We start from the raw sequence: 23628 nt of genomic DNA, 5'->3' as shown, positions 1-23628 counted from the left end.
TGTTGTCTCTGAAGGAAGAGTTATTCAAATTCTTTACTCATTTTCAGCCTATATTATACCTTTAATTTTGAATTGTGGGCATTCCTTATAAATTGTGACTACTAGACCTTTATCAAATATGAGTATTTTCTCCTATTCTTTGGATTATCTTTTTACTTTTAAAAAATGTCACTGAAAAAGAACGAAAGATTTTAATCTTGATAGAGTTCAGCATTTATTTTGTTGTGTACTTACAGGTTCATTTTAAGATAAGTATTTATCGATAGTCTAAGTCTGTGACACACTTCATCACAAGTCCGTAGAGAACACTGGTATTTCTTGTGTCTGATAGCCAGAGCACAAGGAAACAGTTACTACTGTATTTGTGCTTCAGCTTCCCACGTACTGGGATCTGGCAGTTTAACAGAATGCTTGTGATTTCTGTTCTTGAAAGAAAATGGATCCATACAAGATGTATCTTTGTTTCTTTTTGATTGAATATGTCTTTCGACTTGTCATGTGGCTTTGGGTGGCTGAAACTTTTCTAGAGTAACACAGACAACACAAGGCTGATGGAAGAGCTGGAATGCAGGGGCGAAGCCCTGAGGCAGGATACCAAGAGGTGTGAGCGTAGTTCTGAGAGTACAGTGTCTGCCACCAGAGATGTGAGCATACATCTGAGTTCTATCTCTACCCACTTCTCCCACTGCCCACTGTAAACTCCTCAGGGGCCAGGGCAGTGTCCCAGGCATCAGGCTGGTAAGTGAGAAGGCCTGGCTCGGAGATGAAGCAGCTGAGCACAGGTAGTAGCCACACACTGCGAAGGGAACAGCTTGGAGTTTCTGCCCGCAACACCAGGATCAGAAGTTCCTGTAAAAGAATATAGCCAAGTCCAATGTGCTGTTATTGTTTTACATTGTCTGGCTTCCTCCAGAAGTTACTAGATAGGTATGGGATAGGGCTTACTTTCAGATTTGGTAAATTAACACGTGGGAACTGACTCTGAGTAGGGCCAGCTAATGACTGAGTCTCATCAGAGGGTTCAAGGACACACTTAGGAGAGAGCGGCTGGAGCTTGGAGAGCGGCAGCAGGAGAGCGTTTTAGGGCTGTCTGGAAGGAGTTACTTACATAAGCAAAGCAACTCTTTAGCAAAGAGGAGAGTCAATTAACTTAGAGTAATAAAAGTCGTCACCCGGAAGGCTGGGAGGATTGAGAATAGAGACAGAAGAGAGTGAAGAACTTGTTAGAGACAGCCGTCTGTCCAGAGTCACGGTAGGGTGAATAGTGGCTGGGGCTCTGTCTCGTGCAGCCTCAGGCAGAGCCAGCATGAAAGGCTCCACGTCTGGTCACCCAAGTGGTCACGCTGCTCAGTTGTCACAGAGACAGAGGAAACCCGGAAAGCAGTGACAGAAAAAGAACTTCTCGGAAACAGGCTAGAAGATGAGGAGTTGGTCCTTCAGGGAACCAGAGGGAAAGCCATGACATGTGGCTCTGTGACCACTGCAGTTCCAAAGTAAAGCAAAGACAAGTTCAGATAGAGAAACATTAGGATTTCCTATCATCTGACCACAATTACAAGTAATGGGAAATAGCCCTAAATGGCAGGGCTATTGAAAGAATTCACATCAATGTTAGTAACTATGTAATTTACTATAATTTTTTCTGATTATAAAAAAATCTGCATGCTTTTTCCTTACCGTAAAAATAAAAACAGCAAAATATAATTCTATATTGTTGACTAAATACTGCGTACATGAAAACATTTATCAAATTGTGCTGTTTCTTTTTGACTAAATTTTGATCTTGTCCTCTAGCTCCAGGAGATCTGATGCCCCTCAGGGCCTCTGCAGACACATACAGCTATGTGCCCATACTAAATACATGCATGCAAGCATATACATGCCCACACACAAATGAGTAAATAAAAATACAAGGAAAAGGAAGCCTGTTTTCTTAAGGAATCAGTGAAGTCCTCGTAAGTAGACGGCTGACGGAAGCAGCATTAGAGGCCCCGCTGATGAAGGCCGTCGCGGTGCACTGCGAAGGCTGGTGTTGAGCGACTGTCTTTCAGTCCAGCTTATTTTTCAGCACGGACTCACTGGATGTAGAGTCTCAGTGGTTGGACTGCAGTTGTGTGCAAGCCTTTTTACATGGGGATCTGACTTGGGTCCTGACGCTTGCACAGCAAGCATTTCACCTCCCCAGCCATCCTCAGTCCCTAAATTTATATTTTCATATAATATCAGTGTTCCTTGGAGGAAACATCTTTTAGAGCTGGGGATCAAACCTGAGGATTTGCACATAGTGGGTAAGCTCTGCCACTGAGCTATTTCCCTAACCTATATATGCTTAGGCATATACTTTGAGACTTAGTATTTTTTGTTTTGTTTTGTTTTTGATTTTGATTTTTGAGACAGGATTTCTCTTGTGTAACTCTGGCTGTCCTGGAACTCGCTCCGTAGACCAGAATGGCCTCGAACTCAGTGATCTGTGTGCCTCTGCCTCCCCGGTGCTGGGATCAAAAGCGTGCACCACTACTGCCCTGCTACTTTGAGACTTCTTTTTGGACATGTGGATATGTAAAAAGCTAACCCAAAGTTTAGAACTTCCTTGCTTGAGAGTTGAAATTTGAATTTATGATGAAAACAGTTATCTAGCAAAATATATTAGGCCGTTTCGATGTGCTTACTTACTGAAAAGAGTTACTTGTAAAGTAGAAGTGCATTGTTTGTAGAATCATGTTAAGTGGTAACATTTGGTAGTGGCTAATTAGTACATTTGGATTATAAATATCATATGCCCAGCCTTTACCTACCCTCTAAGTCCTTTTGTTCTACAGTGGGGTCTTGTTTTCTAGTGGAAGCATATGCAACAACAATTGTGTTCTTAACCATCACTAAATTGAAATTCAGTGTTTAAAGTAAAATGTGATGCTACTTAGTATGGAATTTCTAAATATTACAGCTCCCTCTTGTGCCGCTTCAGAGTTACTGCACCATGCTCAGCCTTTCCACAGCTGTTTAGGGATCACTGGCAAACTTACGCTGCTGCTGGGTTCTCTGGGGCCATAATCCCACGTGTGCCAATCATACTGTTAGCATTTCTTTATTAGTTGAATTTAGAACCCTCATGCTGAAACTTCCTTGTAGTTAAGTTCCTGTGGAAGATTGGGTAATACGGTGGGTGCCAGTGGGAAGCACAGGCACTGCAGTGTCAGGCATCTAGTGTGTCTCTGCTGGGCAGTGTGTGTGGGGGGGATCCAGGCCCCGGGGGTCCTCAGGGAAGTGATGTGAGAAGTCGGGACAGCCCTGCTACTCTCTCTGCTTAGACGTTTGTGAGACAACTTGGAGAATTTGGATATTGAATGGTGTTAATTGTTATGGAAATACAGTTAATGTGATGGTACCATCTGGTGATTATGTGAACACAAGAGAGAGGCGTTTGTGAAGTCTTGTGTGGGTGTGGGAGGTGGTGTGAGTGAATGTGCGCGTGTGTAGTATGTGTAGGAATGGTGTCTGCAACTTAATTTAGAATGCCTGCAAAGAAAGAATAGACAAGCAATGTTGGCCGTGTTTTGAGTTGAATATGGGTGTGATAAACACCAATCTATAAATATGCTCTTCTTTTTCTGCATACCGGAGACTTCGTTTAGAATGTCCATTTCCCCCCATGACTGTTTAGCTTGTGCTGCTCCTCCTCTCCTGACATTTAAAAGTGATCTGACATATCACAGATGTTTTAACTTAGATTTTTGTTATAGAAGTGAGACTTTTGCAAACCATTTAATCTTTTCTCCTGTATTTTTCTCCTTGGTGCCTATTACCATTTATTATAAGTAATTATTTTGCTTCTTAAGGTTTTTAAAAAAAACTTTATTTTGTCTTTGTTCTTGGAATGTAAGTTTAATGCTTGTGGAAGAGATTTCTGTTTCCTTTGAAATGTCTTTGTTACTCTTTCTTGCCTAGCACATTAGATGCTTAGTAAATACTTGACTGATTGATTGAATGGGAATTAGTTCTGGAAGATCAAGGATAGAACCAAAGAGAATGTTTTGATAGTTAATCTATGGGGCGTATGGGAACCTTAACCTTGTGAAAACAATTGTGAGCTCACATGTGCAGATCTAGAAGGTAAGTCACCCTCACTTACTATTGTGAAACCTTGCTATGCCAGCCATGCCCCGTAGTTCCAAGACCAGGAATTACTCTGCGTTATTGGGCCACTTTCCCAGTTGTTTTCAAAATGTTATCTGATTTTTGAGACAAAATCTCCTTCTGATTTTCAACTTCCATGAAAGCAGTGCTCCTGGTTAGCTTCGACTGTCCCAGACGTCATGCCTGTGCCACAGCGACTGGAGATTAATCATACATGCTCTTCATTATTTTCATTTTTAAGATTTATTTTATGTGTGTGGATGTTTTGCCTGCATGTATGTCTTTTGTGTTTGGTGTCCATAAAGACCAGAAGAGGACGTTAATTACACATAAATATGGGCCAATTGAGACGAATGTTCTATTGCAGAGTTGTGTTGTGTCTGTAGGTTTCTGTGGGTGGATGGATGATTGGATGGATGGAGCTGGAGATCTAATCCAGGGCCTTGTGCATGCTGGGCAAGCATTTAAGGCTGCTACTAAACATGGAGCCTGTTGTTTCCTCAAGAATTGGAAATTAATTCAGTATGCATAATACAGTATTTATTTTTTTTAAGTAAAATTTTGACATTGAGTTACTCATAAGAAGGGAACTAGTTAACTTTATTGAGGTAATTCTGAGGTCTGGGAATGTGGTTTAGTGGTTGTCATGTGAATGAGAATGGCCCCTAGTAGTTCCTATATTTGAATACTTGGTCCATAGTAGATGAAACTGTTAGGAAAGGGTTAGGAGGTGTGGCTTTGCTGGAGGAGGTGTGTCCCTGGTGTAGACTCCGCCTCCAGCCTGCCAATAAGTCAGCTCCTGCCATGCTATGCATGCGACTCAAGGGTCACAAACTCACCCCCCCTCCCCGTGACCGAGCAAGTCCCCAATAAGTTCTTTCTCCTCGGGGTTCTTTGTCATGGTGTCACCTCACTGCGACAGAGCAGTGACTAAGACAATGCTAGATCACTTGCTCATCACCAAATATTAACATATGATGTTACCTCTGCTTCTTACACCGGGCTGGAGGTAGACTTGATTAAATATTCACTGTCTAGATCACTTGCTCATCACCAAATATTAACATATGATGTTACCTCTGCTTCTTAAACCGGGCTGGAGGTAGACTTGATTAAATATTCACTGTCTTTTTTTCAGAACAATATTATGGTCTCTTTGTTGACATTTTAAAAATGTTTATTTCTGTTGGTTAGTCTTTAAGTTATGTCTGTATGCAACCTAAGGATCAATAGTACATTGAATTAGCTGACAGGGAAGAAAAATGATAAATAATGAAAATAACCATTATTGCTTATTCTATTTTTGTTAGAACTAATTTAAGAGCCAAGGGGTATTGGGGGTGGTAGGGGAAATGAGGCTGATGAAGCATTTCATGGCTGGAGGTTTCAGAAGCATTTTTTGCTTTCAGATCTTTTATTTTAGGCTTTGTTTAGAAGCAGTAGTAATGCTGAGGGCTAGACAGATAAGATGCCTTGCTTTCATTGAGAGCAGCTTACATTTTCTGGGAACTTTAAATTGATGCTTGCTTTATTTTACACTCAATAATGTATTTCTCTCATCTGAGCATATTGTATATTTATTGGCAGTGTAAATTATGTCAAGTGTTATTGCTTGGTGTCTGTTCTTATACTAGCACAATGCATTAATTTTTTTCATTAACTCTTTTACCTCCCCTGCCTCCTATATTTGCTGGAGAAGCACATGAACAGCAGTTGAGAACCTCTCCCCTAATGTCTCCAATGTGCGTTTCAAAGGAGGCAGCGCTAGAGTAGATTTTAGACGTTCTGTTGTTAAATCATTTTAGAAACTCAGGCTGGTAGTCCTTTGCGTTTTCCATGTGCTGTGTGCTCTTTGGCTGGTGTAGCAGCTGCACAGGAAGGTAGACTGCATGGCAGTCCAGCTCAGTTGCATCTGCAGGTGAGGGTTTAGCTTCTGTTCAGCATACACTGCCTTCAGCAGGTGAGGAAGAGGTTACTGAATGATTTTGCTTCTTTCCTTCTGTAGCTTTTATTTACAGAAGGTTGGTTTTCTCCCCCTGTGAAGTGCATGCCTGCTTATAGGTCCTCTGGAGAAACTGATTTAAGTCTAACATGACTGTGGAAAGGACAGTGCTTGGGGAAGGCAGAAACGGTGCTGGCTTCTGACAGCTTAAAGAGGGAAGGAATGGAGCACAGCGCACACACAAATACAGAGCTTTTCAATGCACAGGACGTAGGGTCTTGTAATAGAAGCTATTTTGCTATTTTTACCTGCCTTTAAAAAAAAAAAAGATGTATTAAAGAGAATTGACATTGGTATCTGAATGTTCATTGTTATTTTGAATAGGTATTTTTTTTTCAAAGAAGACTAGCGTATTTGTATCTAATCTGCCTCTTTTATTCTGGGATTTTAGAAAGAATTATAATTACCAGATACAAGTAACTATATGTTATCAGGAAAGGTAGAATGTTTTAAGTATAAATATTTTAGGAAATGACTAACGTCTTTAAATACTGTTTGATTATATTTTCAAAGAGGGCTTCAGGTTTTAGAAGTTCTCCGTCTACTGAAATGCAGATGACCCGGGGTCAGGAGAGGTTCTGGATGGCTTGTAGGTATTGCCAGCACTAGGTGCACAGTCACACCCTCTCCTCCCAGACTGCACAGCCACGGGCGCTGCTCGTGCAGTCTGCAGAACTCAGCCACCCTCCTGTCCTCTCCCACCACTACTCAAAGGTTTATACTAGCTACTATCCAGATTCTATTTTTTAAGAAAAGATTTAGGCCTGTGTTCTGTTTCCCATTGAATTTTAAGTCTAGTATTGAGATTGGGGAAGGGTTCTGTAAGTCGGTCTGGAGTAGAGAAGGAAAGTGAGTGAGCATGCTTACTGTGAGCGTTTGGCAGGCTTCTGGAGTGTGGAGCCATAGGTCATCAGTTCTGATTGGTGAGCTTCTCTGTCCAGTAATCCTCTCCTGTTGTTCTCAGAGCTGTGCTGCAGCCAGCGTCCTCAGAGTCTGAGCCCTTCTTGAACAGTGTACGGGGACAGCAAGGGGTGGGGCTCTTTCCGGTTGGCTGTTGAAATAGCGTGCATTTACAGAGGGAACAAGTTGGATAGGCTGAGCAGAAGGTGTAGGCAAACAGATCCAAACTGATGGAAGACAGAAAGAGTGGTTAGTATGTTTTGGGGTGTCTTGAGTTTGCTCCTTTGCTAAGTTCTTGAGCTTTAATATGAACACGTTGGAATATTAAAGCACCTTACATTCTTTGTGTGGTAGCAGGAGACTTGATACTTCTCGCAGGTTTTCTTGGCGATGAGTTTGTGGCTGTTATCTTCTGCTGTGAACTTGGATTTTCATTTGTTTTTATTTCATTTTTTAACAGTACTTCTTTTAGCCAGAGAGCTGCAGAATGAGTCAGATAGCCAGTTCTAGTCTATACGGGACATTACTTGTGATTTTTTAAAGTCAGATTCTCTCTAATGCTCAAGTCAATGTGTGGCTGTGGCTGCAGCATTGTTTCTTTTCTAATGAAGAGGTTGAGCCGCTCGCCTTGCTGCTCCGATCTGTTCCCTTGTAGCCATACAACAGACCAGTTGCAGAGATTTTCCATCGAATGGCCCAGGAAACCAAAGGTAACTACATAGATTTATTTCAAATAAAAATATACAGTTAAAATGGCTGCATTATTAGCAGGCCAAGTGATTGAACATAAAAGGCCAATTAAGATGTTCTTAGCAGTTTTCTTGACCTTGCAGTAGCTATCCAATATCAATTCTGTCATCGTCAGATTGTGGCAGTGGAAATGCACTGCAGTAATTGATTTTGTAATAGGGTCAGGTGATTTACCAGCGGCCCCGAAAACCACTTGCTTGCTCTGACTGTAGCGCTCTAATGGATGCTGTGATTGCAGCCAGTGTTGATTCGAGACTGCTGGCCACCCGCAGCAGTAGCAGCATTTATGTTAAAAATCAGAGGGCTAGGCTTTCCTTGTTTGTTTTCTTTGCTGTAGTTTTACTTGAGTGCCCCTGTGAAATCTTAGAGATTACGGTTTTCTTTTTCACCGACCAGTTTATAAAAAGTTTATCGGTGTGCCTGGCCTTAAATACAATAAAACACAGTCTTCTCTCTTTGCTTCTTAACTCAGTGACATGAGAACACATGTCTAAAGCATGAGCTTTTGTTAACGAATATTATCTGAATGAAGTAAAATATTAACGCCTGGAAATCTCATCGGGTCCCACCTTCAGCTCTTTGATAACGTTGGAGACACAGGAAGTTGTGGACCCAGAGAGTCACTGGAAATTTTGTTCTTCGTCTTTTTTTAGTGTTTTGTTTTGTTTTCTTTCTTTCTTTCTTTCTTTCTTTTTTTTTTTTTGGAAGTCTAAACTCGATTATTTCTTAGGAATATCAAGAAAAACAGCACGGGCTATTGTAATGTTTAAGGATACAACAAATTAATAGACTTGATATCCAATATTATTTACTATCCAAAATTTACAAACTGGTTATATTTGAATAATTTTTGGCTTCCTTTGCCTTTAGAGTAAACAATTGATTATGAATATGGGTGTACAAAACTCATTCTTAGAATGCACCTGCTGCTGTAGGCAGTGGGGTCCATGCTGAGATCCTGGCTGCTGACATCTTGCTTGGGGCTTTGTATCAGTGAATAAATATATCCCCCTTCCCTCGCTGGCACCACCTCCTTTCTGTTTAGTATGTAATGCAATGTTTTATACAGAACCACACACACACACACACACACACACACACACACACTCCCACAGATAATGACTTTTCTGTCATTCCTTAGATGTATTCTTGTTGTTCTCTCTACTGTATTTCATGACACTTAAGATAACTAAATAGTATTCAAGATTTGCTATTGCAGAATCAAGCATAGTACTGCCATTGCATGTGCTAACCACACTATCCAAACACTGCGTGGGGACATTTCCTTTCTGATAGGCCCAGGGGCTAACACTGAACTGTTTGACGCCTTAGTGTTTCTTACAAGGTGAAAATATTAACACTCTCACTTTAAAAGGTAGCTATAGATAATCAGCGTTGGAGTTTGTCGTCTTTATTCTTCCTTAGGCAAGTTTCTTCTTCACCTTTTCTTCACTCCTACCAACAGCATAAATCCCTCTGCGTGCATTGGATATATGTACATAAGGATGCCATTACCATTTGAGATTTGCTCCAGGGCATGTCTGAATTCAATATTTATTGAAAATGTTAAATGATGTACCATCAACAAATCAATTACTGATAAATGTTTGCTGTAGTATTGTACATTAAAGCCCCCTCTCCCGGCTTTGTATAGTTGGTTGAGCATAGCTGAAGAGAAGTGAGTACCAGTATGTGACCGCTTGCTTAAAATGATTTTGAAAGGTACAGGGTACTGCTACTGTTCTACAGTGCAATAGTGCTTCATTTAAAATTAAAGGGAGATGTATCTTGTGAAGTCCTACCCCCAGTAGAGCAGCCTTTTCTCAAGAGCCCAGATCAAACATTTAAGACCTGGATTTTGTCTGGCTTCGTTACTAATACTTTTGATGATCTTGATCAGGTTATGTATGAATGATCGCTTTAAGGCCCCTTAAAATATTCATTCAAAAGAATTCAGTTTATCCTGTCAGAGAGAGGTGCCTACAGAACTGGGACTGAAGCTGTAGAGGTTGGAGTTTGGTGGAATTTAGAGTTTCTTAAAGAATTTGTAGGCAGTATTGATACTTCCTTTGCCTATTCATGTTGCTTTCTTTTTGCTAAGAGTACTGTTTTAATTTGGGGTGGTGTTCAAGACAGGGTTTCTCTGTATAGCTTTGGAGCCTGTCCTGGAACTCACTCCGTAGACTAGGCTGGCCTCACACTCACAGTGCATCAGGCACTTTGTCTGTTTTAATCGTTACCTAAAACGTTCATTCGATAAAAGTCTCATTTTAGAATTTATGAGCCTTTGAGACTTGGCAAACTTTGATGAGATCACACTTGGTAGGTAGATTTTTAACCTCAAGTATCACTTCAAGCCTCACTTTCTTATCCTTGATATTATCTTAGTTGATCCCATCTGAAATTGTAGTGTTCAGAATGTGGGGAACAAGGGAAGCTTTAAAATAAGGCTTCCTAATTCAAATTACACAGTGAACAATTTTCATTTTTATTCTACCATTGTTAATATCTGCTGATGAGGACAATTCATTTGCCATCCTTGTCCCTTATTGATAACTGGATAACAGTTAAATTCTTGTGCAAACAAAGCACTGGAAATACTAAAACAGCAAAGGCAAAAATGGCTCTCGAGGTTGGTGGCCTGTTAGAAAAGCCGGCACTGGAGAGCACAGGTGTGGCATTGCTGCTAGGGGCTGGAGTGTGTTGGGCTTGGTTTAATGGCTTTGAAGTGGGTGGTGTGCGAGAGTCATTTCGGGAGAGAGCAGATTTTAATTTTTATTTTTCAGAAGGAGCCATTGATTTTATTTTTCCTCAAGTTCTAGGACTCTGTCCTTGAAGCAGCCCTCCATGAGTCGTGCTGGTGGTACTGCTGTGATGAGCGGGGTGTGAGAGCCTGGGGGGGCATGCAGGACAGAACCCGAAACAGCAGCATTGCAGGGAGGGGTGCACAGAGGGAAGGAGATAAGTGTTGTTGAGTTGATCTGTGAATTGGGCTGAAATGTACGGAAAATGTGTGTTTGAACAGGCTGTAGTAGTGGGCTGAGCCCAAAGCCACAGATTTCACTTTTAGGTTGAGAAATTACTAGAGTTTGTTGTTTTGGGGGGAGATGGTGGTGGTGGTGATCAATTCACATGGTTCCTCTGGATGTTACAGTATCTTCTCTCTAAGACAGAACTACACATATATCATGCATAGCTTGGCAAGAGTAATTGGTAACTGGTTTCCACGGGTGTGTGTTGAGAGCAGTGTAGTAAGTGGCATCCTTTAGAATCCAAGACTGGAAGTGTTTTGGATAGTCTTTGGTCATAACTTCAAGGGACAAATGTCTGTGCATATGTATTATCTGTGCGCATACATGCTATGTATGTATGTATATTACCTGCACATATATTATCTGCAGTGTATGTATTATCTGTTTGTATGTATTATCTGCACACACATACACATATGTCTATTATTTGTACATTTTTAGAGCAGGAGGGACAGTGGAAGCAGTCGATTGCATTTGCTCCTGTGCCCTAAAGCACTACACATGCTTTGATTCAATTTTTAATACTTTGTATTGCTGAAATTAAGTTACAAATCAGATTGAAAGTGTTTAGTATATATTATGAACAGATTTAAATGCTAAAGTTAACTTTATCATTGTTTAGCTTAGTTAAAGAAAAGAGTCACCTATAACCAGAGATGAAGCACACCTATTTCTCCTTGGTAATTTTGGATTTTCATGAAGAAAATAATTTCAGTTTTGCTCTGCAAAACTCCAAAAAGATGACTCCTAGGAGAACATAATCATTTTAATGGATGGTGTCTTTGTCATGTGACGTTATTATAAAATCGATGAAACTGACTCAGATTTTGTTTTTAAAAATGGACATCATACCCCAGAGTTGAAATTAATCTTGAGATAAAGGACCACAGATCCTAGCACTATAATCACATCTGTATTTCTAATTTTTATTTCATTTCATTTTTCTGAACATTTCACTGTAACCATCTGTCTTCATGTTTTTTACACACTACAAGCTAAAGTGGGCACTGTTAAGGTTGACTGGACGTGATTGAAGTGTGCAACAGGAATAGGAGCTTCATCTCAGTGGAGATCGTCTTCGTCCCGTGGTTACAAACACGGAAGCGGTAAAGCTAGACCTAAATAAAGCACTCGGTCGTTCTAGACTGCCTTGAAAATTGTAACAGGCAGTTCTGTTATGTATGTTCAGTGCTGCAAAGATCATTCAGTGGGTAAAGTGCTTGCCCCATAAACACGAGGACCTGTGTTTTGATCCCAGCACCCAGGTAAAAAGTAAGACTTCGTGGTGTGTGCCTGTAATTTCAGGACTGGAGTGGTGGAGATAGGATCACTGCGGCTTGCTGGCCAAGCAGTGAAGCGTAATTGGTAAATTCTAAGCTCAGTAAGAAGTGCTGTCTCAAGTGAGTACTTGGGAGGCAGAGGTAAGTGGATTTCTGTGAGTTCAAGGCCAGCCTGGTCTACATTTCTGTGAGTTTTAGGCAGTCTGAGTTGCCTAATAGAGAGACTATGTGCGTGTGTGTGTGTGTGTGTGTGTGTGTGTGTATGTTTCACATATACACAAATAACAAACCATCTTTCTTGCTCTGAAAAAGAGTGAAGTTCTGTAAAAACCATCTTTGAAAATGGGCTTATGGCATCCAGAAGCTCTGCACCACCAACGACCAGTGACGACTCATAAAACACCGGTAAACGTGGCCACCCAGTGTCAGTTCTGAGTCTTAGAATTTAGGACACATATCTATTTGGGGTAAGATTGTTAAAATTAGTAAAGGTATGTAGATATAGTCTTTTATCACTACCTCGTCCCTGAAAAAATAAACATAGGCGAAGCATTTCATGTCTTTATTCATACCCAAGGTATTACTATGGAGTTTACCATGGAACACTAGTAGTTGAAGCCGTTAGTCAGCTTGTAGTTGTCTTTTATGTAGATTCTCTTAGACCATTTGTTTGTTTAGTGACTGTTTGTGTGTGTGTTGGGGGTCAGACGACAGTTTCCAGGAGGTGGTTCTCCTTTAGTTTTCTTTCCGTGTTCATGGGAAATGAGGGAATGAACTCAGGTCATCAAGCATGGCAAGTGCCTCTTTGGCCCTCAGTTTTATTCTTAATGTCATCATACATTGATAATACCCTCGTAGTGAGAAAACTTGCTTCTGATGGTGTTGGCCAATTTTTATGTTAACTTGACATAGGCTGTAGTCCTCCTGGAAGAAGGAATCTTCCCATAGGATTGATTTGTACACAAGTCTTTAGTGCATTTTCTTGATTGATGTGGCACGGCCCTATGGCAGATGAGCCTGGATTATATATATATAAAAACAGGCTGAGCAAGCCAGTAAGCAGCTCTCTTACGTGGCCTCTGCATCAGCTTCTGCCTCTGGGTTACTACTTTATTTTGTTCCCTTGTCCTGACTTCCGTCAGTGATGAGCTGTGATGTGGATCTGTAAGTTGAAATAAGCTCGTTATTCTCCAAGTTGCTTTTGGTTGTGGTGTTTTATCATAGCAATAGAAACTCCGGGGTAGATGTCTTTTTAACATTAGTGAAACCTAAGGTGAACTAAAGTGACTGACACTATGCCAACTTTATCCCTCAGTGCTGAGGGTATAACTAATTCACATTACTGAACCACTTTATAGAGATAAACTGTATTTCTAGACTCGTTGCTTTGTCATTGATTGTTCATGTATTAACATGGATTTATATACAATCCTCTATTTTTCTTCTACATTTTCTTCCATGTGAAAGGGAAGTAGTTGATGGGATATAACTGACCCTTTAAAATTCACTTGTATAGGCTAAGAGTTAGGAGCGCTTGCTGCTTCTGCAGAGGATCCAGTTGTATTTCCATCACCTGTATGGCAGCTCCTAGCTGTCTGTAACAAGTTCCAGGGGACCAGACACATATGTGATACACATATACATACATGCAGGCAAGCAGTCAGGCAGAGAAAATAAAGATAGGTGTATTTAAAAATTAATTTATATAGCTTTAGGATGTATGATTATCTCAGCTGTTGCTAGAATATTGTATATTTCACTCCGTGTATGTGCTAACTTTTACATAATCATTTCAAGGTTGTAACATGAGGGGGCCTGCTTGTTGGGGTTTCTGTCCTACCCAGTACCCCACAGCCAGCAAGCGCCCCCCCCAAATCACACAGAGATCTCCATAAGTTATAAAACTGATTGGCCCATTAGTTCAGGTTACTTATTAGCTCTTGTAAGCTTATATTTACCCATTATTCTTATCTATGTTAGCCATATGGGCAGCTCACATCTTGCCTCTTCTGAGTCGGGGCAGGAGTTGCAGAAGGAGCTTCCTGCTTCCCAGAATACTCCTGTTCTCTTTGCTCCACCTCTACTTCCTGTCTGGTTTTCCCACCTATACTTCCTGCCTGGCCAATCAGCATTTATTTAAAACATGATTGACAGAATACAGACGATTCTCCCACACCACAAGGTAGTAGAATAAAGGAAATAAATACTTAGGCAAACTTATGAGCTGCATGTGGACGCTGGGAACAACCTGGGTTCTCTACAAGAGTAACACATGCTTATGACCTAGATAATTTCATTTAGTGAGGTTTGGTTCTATTTTGTACTGCTTATTAGTAGGGTTCTTTTGAATATTGAAATAGTTTATATAAAACAGTGCAATGCTTGGAATACAGCTCATACTCAGTCAACATTTTGTTTGTGTGACAGAACTCTGATTCAGAGACCACTCTATTCCCACCCTTAGTTGTATATGTAGAAAATGAAGCCAAAACTTAGCTGCAGATTCAGAAATGGACTAGCCAACACACATACCTGTGTATACTAGGCAAGCAGTTTCTCCTATTAAATTAAGATTTTTCCTTAGCTGATAAGTGTTTTCATCTGTTCATACTCTTTTCTGCTTTGATCAGGACAGTGGTGATGGTGGTGATGGATTGGCAGGAAACTTTAATGTGCATCTTCCTCGAGGCAGACTTGCATTTGGGATGCAGGATGCTGTACTCGGGGTGCGCCAACAGTTTCATTCATTCCTGCTTGCTCATTTCTAGTAGTGTAGGAAGATGTTTTCTTAGCTAAGCTGTAGTACTTAGGCATTGGCGTTTCTCCAGTCTCACTGTAGCACAGCGAGTGACTGGCTTTACCCCATTGTCCTTGTGTCAACTCTATGAGTTTCTGTATGACAGTTTGTGAATTAATACAGAGTTAATCTGATTATTATAAAGTTAGTTCTCTTTTCTTTTTCTTTAATTCTTTTTCTAAAAATGATCATATATTGCTTTTTAAAATACAACAACAAAAATGAATATTTTCCTTTTTTTGTCTTGTCTTCTGGAAGAAGAAAGTATTTCTAGATTAGAGATTTGTTCACATTGTCTGTAGTCATTTACCTCACAGCCCTGTTTCTTCCTATGCTAGAGGATATGCAGAGTAGATTCATAAAAGATATTGCATGACTTTATAAGGTAATTATATCCTTTTTGTGTTTTGCAAATTCAAAAATTGGAATTCTTAGGATTTGACATTGCAAAATGCCTGACTTCCGTTGTTTTAAATTATCTTTTAAAAATTTAGGTTGCATATCCAAACTTGTTTATACTAAGCAATGAGCTTTGAAAAGTTCTAGGCTGTGGTTCTTTTCATGGTGGTTATATTCCTGTGAGATTAAGTTCTAGGCCGTGGTTCTTTTCCTATTAGTTTGGAGCTGGGCTTGCGGTAAGCAGACCCAAGCAGTTTTTTTTTCTTCTGACCCCCTCGTTGGTTAGACTGGCTGGCCTGTAAGTCCAGGAATTTCTCTGTCCTGGCCTCCTCCACATTCAAGTTTTCACAGGAAAAAGGAAACGGAGGTCTGACGCTTCCACCATAAGCAGTGTACCAACTACACTGTCTTCCCAGCTCCCAGCTTCTTCATACTGGTATTTGCTTTCCCTTGTGGGGCAAAGTTAAACATATAAATGTTTGTAATTTGCCATCAAGGTATTGACATTTAAGGTTCTTGCAATGACTCAGCGAGTGGAAAAGAGTGATTGAGGCACATGGTAGACATAACTGGTGATGCTGCTAAATTAAGTTCAGGTACATGACCTGTCCGCTCTGTTAAACAGGAAGAGAACCGAGATTCTGAAGTTAGCAAATACTCTGAGCACATAGTGAGGCGTCATACCCTCGTGCTGGGACGACCTCAGTGAAAAGGACAGCTTCTCCCTGATAAAGCCTCAGGGCTAGTGGGGGAAGGCCATGCATATGAATGTGTGGATGGACACACAGGTCCGTCCTCCACAGCAGGGGTCATTCTAGTGCTTCTATGTGTTTAGTGCTATGAGGAAAGGCAAGACAGAGAGGGAGCACTTGGTGTAGGGGCTTGTTACTGGTTTTAGTGGGCTAGTGAGAGAATATGTATATGGGGGTGTTCATGCCATGTAGAACTTGATGTTGGGTGTCTTCCTGTCTTGCTCTCCAACGTATTTCTAACAGGGTCTCTCAGTTACCTGGAGCTTACAGTTTCCTCTAGACTGGCAGGCTGTCAAACGCCTGGCATCTGCCTGTTACACCCCTGCTTGCACTTACATGTTGGGGTTTTACTTGAGTGCTGGAGATTTGATCTCAGATCCTCATGTTTGTAGAGCACTGACCCCTAACAGCCTACCTGTGGCTTCTTGTCAGCCGTTTGTGGACCCAGCTGGCATGCATCTGTCAGTAGGACAGTGCTTCACCTGCTTGTTTCAGCTCCGTGCCATAAACAAGTGTCCTTTTCCTGGTCTGTGCTAACACATTCCTTATTTTTGTTTCTTTTGTTGATCGTGCTGTTTAAATTGACCCCACTCATAACCAAATGACCCTCTAATGATTGAGAAAGCTGTGACACTACCTTATGGAGAAAATAATGCGTCTTAGACAAGCCTCATTCAGATAGGAGTTATACTAGTTGGGCATGAGTTCAATGCTGAGTTCATAATCTGCATTAAATAAGGTGCCTTTAATCAGAAGTGTAGTTCTGAGTCGATCAGTAGATGATAGATAGTGTTGAGATCCAGAGGCTGATCGGAACCATTTTCCCCAGGAAATCCTCAGGATTTACTAACTCAGTGACTAAAGCAACTTCATCAGACATGATGACCACAAAGAAAATTAACTATTTAATTAACAGTGGTGACCTAGAGAGGCTTTAGGGATTGTGAAAATTTTATTATCTTCACTCCATTTGAAACTGCTGTTTCAGGCATGTTTACTATTTCCTTGTGGCCTTGTAATGTGAAATCTTACTTTACTGTGGGTTCTATAATCAAAAACTGCTGAATGACACGCTTGGCACATGCAGAGACATGTCTTAGGTTTCGTTGTATAATTTATTCTTGGTAGTACTTGGGATTAGGTGAAGAAATAATTGTAAGTACTTCCCTCCGGGACACTAATGTGGGTCTGAAATGGATTAGTAATCTGTGAGCCCTGCATTGGTTCTTAATTGGCGATCTGTGAGCCCTGCATTGGTTCTGGATTGGCGATCTGTGAGCCCTGCATTGGTTCTGAATTGGCGATCTGTGAGCCCTGCATTGGTTCTGGATTGGCGACCTGTGAGCCCTGCATTGGTTCTGGATTGGTGATCTGTGAGCCCTGCATTGGTTCTGAATTGGCGACCTGTGAGCCCTGCATTGGTTCTGGATTGGCGATCTGTGAGCCCTGCATTGGTTCTGGATTGGCGATCTGTGAGCACTGCATTGGTTCTGGATTGGCGATCTGTGAGCACTGCATTGCCTGGACTGAGCCTCAGTTGTCTGTTTAGTTACGGACATTTCCAGATTGACAGTTGTGAGGTTTTGTCAGCATTGTTTACATCCTTGTCATGTCCAGTTGTCAAGGGAATAGTGCAGTATTTGATAATTTGTACAGTGTAAAAATATATTACACAGACTTCATTTTTCTGAACACCAGCTAATTCTCATTAGATATTGATGAAAACATAAGATCTTTATTTGAATATATAAATATTGTATACTTCTGTTGGTGTGAAATAGAACATTTTAAAATTTTAAACTTTTGAAATTTTCAATCTAAATACATTAAAATACTGTTCTTTCATGTTTGGATTTTATATGAGTGTTCTGATACATGCAAAGCTTTCTCTAAGATGTTCAGAATTAGTTTGTAAAATAATAATGCATTTTTGACAGCTTAATTTCTGTATGAAAATTTCAAAGTTCAGGTTCTAGGGTTTTTTAATGTGTGTAATGTGAAATTATTTTAGTAAACTTGAACTTTATCAAATACCAGCAAAGAATGTGCTGTATAATGAACTCATTGAAAATGTAATAAGAAATATTAGAACCTATGCTAAGAAACAAAAGAAAACATAATGTGTAAAATTTGAGAAATAAGTCTAAAGCATCAATAATGCCATTGCTGAAGATGCAAGTGTTTTGAAATACTACCATGTAGTCCTTACGCAATCTAGTAATTACACTGTAGTCATGTGCTTTTCATGTAAGTTTTTCCTTAGCGTAGTACATAAAAACCCAGTCTTCATCAAGCTTTTTAAATGTATCATGTCTTGGATACAAATTCTTTTATCTTAAACATCTGGATTTTATTTCCATCCCGCTCCCTCTCCCTTAGCCCCAGTCTGCACCAGTGAGCATCTTCGGTATAATTTTTTTCCTTTCCTGTTTTACGATTACTTCCTTAGGATAGATTGCCAGAAGTGGAGTTACTGAGTCAGAGGTTATGAACTTAAGAACTTTTTGCTTTTGTGTTCTTAATTGCAATTTTTAAATTTGTTGTTCTGTTGGTTTATATTCATTGTGGGAGATAAAAATCACAGAGATTGTGCTTCTTACCTGAAGGCAGGATTTTGTGGTTGGAGAAGCTTGGGGAGTTGCCAGGAAAATAAAGCTTTCTTGAAGAGGTTTTACTGCAGGATCTCCTGAACCCAGTTGGGCACCTGATGGGTGTTTTCTTTTTGTTTACTATTTAGTGAATAGTTTATCCAGGCTATGATTTCACAATTAATGATTTAAGATTTAAAATTGTTTTATTGGCTAAGTTATGTCATACTGATCAAGACAACTAAACTATCAAGCTTTTAGAGGTATATCTAAAAGGTTGCTAAAGGTATGCATTTTTAGAAGTTTTATAGCTTACTTAATTTAAAGAGCGTGTGAATGTTTTCCACAGTCTTTGTTACTTAGATGATAGGCATATGACTTAAAAGTAGACGACAATATAGATTGTACAAATCTTCTTTATCTCCCATTTCCTCCTACAGAATGTGAAAACCTTTGCATCTTCTGATAGTCTAGCCAAGGTTCAAGAAGTAGCAAGCTGGCTTTTGGAAATGAATCAGGAACTGCTCTCTGTGGGCAGCAAAAGACGACGAACTGGAGGCTCTCTGAGAGGGAATGCTTCTTCAAGCCAGGTAGACGAGGAGCAGATGAATCGCGTGGTGGAGGAGGAGGAGCAGCAGCAGCTGAGCTATCAAGAGGAGGAGCACACTTCACGGAATGGTGAACTTGTGGGGGCAGACCCGAGGCCTGGAGACCAGAGCGATTCCCAGCAAGGACACGTGGAAGAAAACAATAACCGCTTTATCTCAGTAGATGAGGACTCTTCGGGAAACCAAGAAGAGCAAGAGGAAGATGAAGAGCATGCTGGGGAACAGGAGGAGGAGGAGGAGGAAGAGGAGGAGGAGGAGATGGACCAGGAGAGTGATGACTTTGACCAGTCTGATGATAGTAGCAGAGAAGATGAACATACACACAATAGCAATGTCACAAACTGTAGTAGTATCGTGGACCTGCCCATTCACCAGCTTTCTTCCCCATTCTATACAAAGACAACAAAAGTGAGTATCCTTTCACCTGACCCACTACATCGCTGTTTCGGGTGTAAGTCTTTGTAAGGTTGCTTACTATCTTCGTGTGTGACAACTTGATTAAGTAAGTTTTCGTTTGTTAAAGGCATTCACAGTGCTGTAAATAGAAGTACTAATAGGAGGGCAGCCTGACTGTGAAATAGGGGAAACTGGTCTTGCTTACTGCAAACAATTGCCAGCTTCAGATCTGCTGCTAAAATAAAGTGGTTTGTGTGAATGTGCAGGGTTGTCATGAAATGTGATGTGTGTAAATGACGTAATGGAGTCTTTTTATTTACAAATAGCTAATGTATTCACAGGCTGTGTTTCTAACCAGAGTTACTCTGATGTGTGAGTTACTAGGAATCACTGAAAATTGTTTTGTTTCACTATTCAAAAATGAGCTGGGACTCATGGATGGCCATGCAGGACAGCTTTAAGGGTTAAGCTGTTGTGGGGCTTGACTCTGAGTAATAGCTCACCTGTACTACAGACATAAAAACAAACACCATCCATCGTAGATTTCCTTTTATTCATTTGCTGTTTCTTAAACTTAACAAAGAATTTGTGGATTTTGTTTATAAATAGTTACAAGTTTAATAGCATGTATTTCAATATAGTTTGACTTGGAATGAAGTATCTGATACATTTGGCATAAATTTGATTTGCTGAATTAGTTTTGTTTTAATTTGTTACTATCTCTAATTCTTGTAGCTTAGTCACAGGTTATTTTATTGAGCTGTCAGTGTGACTGAGGAAGGAAATGGCATTCAGTAGTGGTTTTCTTTTATTCAACTGTTTCCATGCCTAGATGAAGGATTTGGGTCTGGACTGACTAGATTTTGACCACTGTCGTCATTTCTGAAACAGCTTCAGAAAACTCCCTCACTCTGGACAGGAAGACCATGAGTCAAGATAGCAAGACCTTGTTACGGGCTTTAAAGACATTTTAAAAGTTACCTTGCTGTATTGAGAAGGCATCACGTGTCTAATCTATTAATAAGGGAAATAAGGAGAAATTTATAATAACTCAGTACTTTATTTTGCTTTATTTTGAATCCCTGGTCTTTATAGAAAAAGAAAAAAGAAACTCAGTATCCTGGACTTCAGTTTCACTCAAACCTAAACATTTGACCTTTGAGCAGAGTGGAGGCACGAAATAAAGAACCCTCCTTTAGGAGTCGGGTGGCATATACATCAACAGTCTCAACACTTGAGGCAGGAGGCCAGCCTGAGCTCTCTAGCGAGAGAGCGTGAGTCTGGGGTAGACTGTAGAGCAAGACTTGGTCTTAGAAAGAAAGAAAACATCACCCCCTTTGAAATATTAATAGAGAATTAGGTTTCCTCAGTTCTTCCTCAGTATGCTTTTGAAGTATCCTTTGTGGCAGTCTCTAAACAACCCGAAGGCAGCTAGATTAGGTGCCATTCCTGCATCATTTCTACATTAATGAAAAGAAATGTTAGATTCTCTGTTGCATTGGTTTATTCTCAGAATGAAAGGGAAACTATTAAGATAATTTCCTACCCCTAGTCATTGAAGGTTTCCTTTTTTTAAGTGTAGACATAGACAGCATTTTTTGCAGTGAAGTGGGTACCTTAAACGGTGAGTGTAAACAGTGTCCAAGGGCCCACTGGACCAGCCAGTGTGTTGAGTAGACTTTGTACTGTTTCTTAAAGTTTCTGAGACAGACAGTCTTTTGAGGTGTTTTCTGCCCTGCTGATGAACAGACCCATTTGGATGAACTTAGTTGTAGGCACAGTCTCTGTTCTTTACCAGAATGCTGTGTCTTCTCGTGTCTTTAAGTTTTGTTCTTGTGGGAATGTACAGTTGAGTGACAAAAAGAGATAAAGAGAAGAAAGGGTGTGACTGCTCCTAGGTGCGGTGGAGGAGAAAGTGTATTGTAATAAAAGGGAGAGCATAGGTAGAGCAGGGCAGGGGCAGTCCAGAGTGGACATGACCAGACTGAGCCGGGCCGTGTGTGGAGAGGTGAGGAGAGGGGAACCAGGCACAACAGCCAGGAGGCCAGAAACACAAAAGAGCAGGAGACTAAACTGTGTGGGTTCTATATGGAAGGGTGACAGGTAGGGACTGAGGGATGCTGGGAGAACTTCGGGACCAGGTCCAGCTTTGATGTGTTAAGTAGATACCTCAGCCAGTTGTCCTGGGTTTGAAACTTAACAGCAATAAACAGTATAGATTGGAAATTCCAGGCTGCCCTAATACCAAAAGTCAAGGCTATTGGTTATAGAGAGCCCAGTGATTCACCCTGCACAATGCTTGTTTTTAGGTTCTTTTCCCCCATGTTTAGATCTTTTCTATTTTTCTTCTTTTGAGAGCAGATGTTTTTCATGCAATATATTCTGACTATGCTTCCCCTTCCCAACTCTCCAAGAGCTCTCTCACCTCCTTTCCCATCTGAATACACACCCTTTCTGACTCTCCATAGAAAACAAACAGGAATCTAAAGAAAAATAATAAAAGAAAACACAATCAAACAAAAACAAATGAACCAGAATAGGACAAAACAGACAAAAAGAAGAAGAAAAAGAACCCAAGCATACAGACGCAGAAACACATGTTCATACACACAGGGATCCCATAAAAACAGAATGAACATATATATGAGATCTGTAAGATGAAAAAGAAAAAGGTATGCCTTGACAAAGCCTCGTGAGACAACCTGCAAAGATAACACTGAGTTTGTGCGGGGACCCTCCCCTAGGAGCACTTTGTTTCCCCAGAGAGACTCTGTTGGAGAAAATGAAGTTTTCTTTTGCACGTGGCTATCCATTGCAGATAGCTTCTAGGTTAGGGGTGGGGCTTGTTCCTCTCAGCACTGGGACCCCATCTGGCACAAACCTGTGCAGCTCCCATCCACACCATAAATAACAAAAGATTTTACTCTTGATCTGTCTTGTTTCCAAGAACCCTTTCTCTTTCCATGTGGAATGCTGCCCCCTATGGTAGAAAGTAACAAACTGTACATCAGTGTTTTCCAAGGAGAGGGGTTTAGTATTAGGAAGCAACCTACGCTGCTCTTTGAACCACCTGAGAATTCAGGTAACTGCTTTTCTTGTGGTTTTTAACAAGACATTATTGAAGATACGAGGTTACAAAACTGAAGTTGAAAGACGAAGAAAGGATCATGAAAGAAAAAACGAGTCTGGTTACTCTCTAGAGTTTGTCAAATGGGTTTGCTGTTGTCTTAGTATGAGCAGTCTCCCCCAGTTCTAGAGTCAGCTTGCTTTGCCAGTTCTTAGTGTCTTACCTCTTCAGGTTTAACCATGTTAACAGCTGATTATATCTTAAAGAGATTCTTACTCATATTGAGTCTTTGGCATGAAATGTTTTATAGATATTAGGACTCTTGTTACCGTTTTATTTTTATCAGCTCACATTCAGCTAACATGAAAAGCAAATGGGACTACAAGCGTCAAGTCTTTATCCTCCAGATCTTTTCATGGAAACCATCATATTTGGGAAGTCATTTCTGATGCTTCCATCTGGAACTTCGTTCCTTATCTCAAATTTTTTTACTTATGATTCTTCGATTCTGTTATCTGCTTTTATCCATTGCCTCCGATAAGAACTATGTATACACATGAATACATTTGCAAAGTAGTCTGTTGAATAGATTGTGTTTTTAGGCTCTAAACAGTAGAGGATAAACAGGGTCTAGTCACAGGGGCCTGCACTTTTTGGGACCGGGGAGAAGGGGTTTAAACCCCGAGTTTGAAGGTGGCCAGAACCAGGATCAAGGTCACAGTTGTGTGGCAGCTCTATAGAGTTGGAATAGCCAGAAGCCTTCATAGAACAATGTGACCAACTGCCGAAACTTAAAGGGAAGCTAAGTTAAGTGACTCCCTGGGAATGACGTGCTCCTTAGACATCAGAGGCCTAGTTCTGTCTGTAAGTTAAAGTTAGGTTCAGGCATTTCCCGAGAGGAGTTGTCCTGTATAACAAGTGCT

The 23628-nt window shown here is 40.5% G+C and overlaps 1 protein-coding gene across 4 annotated transcripts in view; it reads left to right on the top strand.

Annotated features, from left to right (window-relative positions):
* Fbxw7 (F-box and WD repeat domain containing 7) overlaps window positions 1-23628 on the top strand; it is a 143286-nt gene that overhangs the window by 54223 nt on the left and 65435 nt on the right. For 3 of the 4 annotated variants that reach the window (XM_087899432.1, XM_085682532.2, XM_087899431.1), the window contains one exon: window positions 19075-19650. In XM_087899432.1, coding sequence (XP_087755558.1) covers window positions 19144-19650 — 507 coding nt within the window. In that variant the 5' untranslated portion in view covers window positions 19075-19143. The remainder of the gene's footprint in view (window positions 1-19074; window positions 19651-23628) is intronic. The other variant, XM_048424444.3, reaches the window with a different exon arrangement.

This window comes from Myodes glareolus, chromosome 20 (genome assembly GCF_982192425.1).
Source record: "Myodes glareolus chromosome 20, mMyoGla1.1, whole genome shotgun sequence".
In the NCBI taxonomy this organism is placed as follows: Eukaryota; Metazoa; Chordata; class Mammalia; order Rodentia; family Cricetidae; genus Myodes; species Myodes glareolus.
Note: the sequence above shows the minus strand (reverse complement) of the source record. Positions and strands in the feature narration are given on the sequence as shown.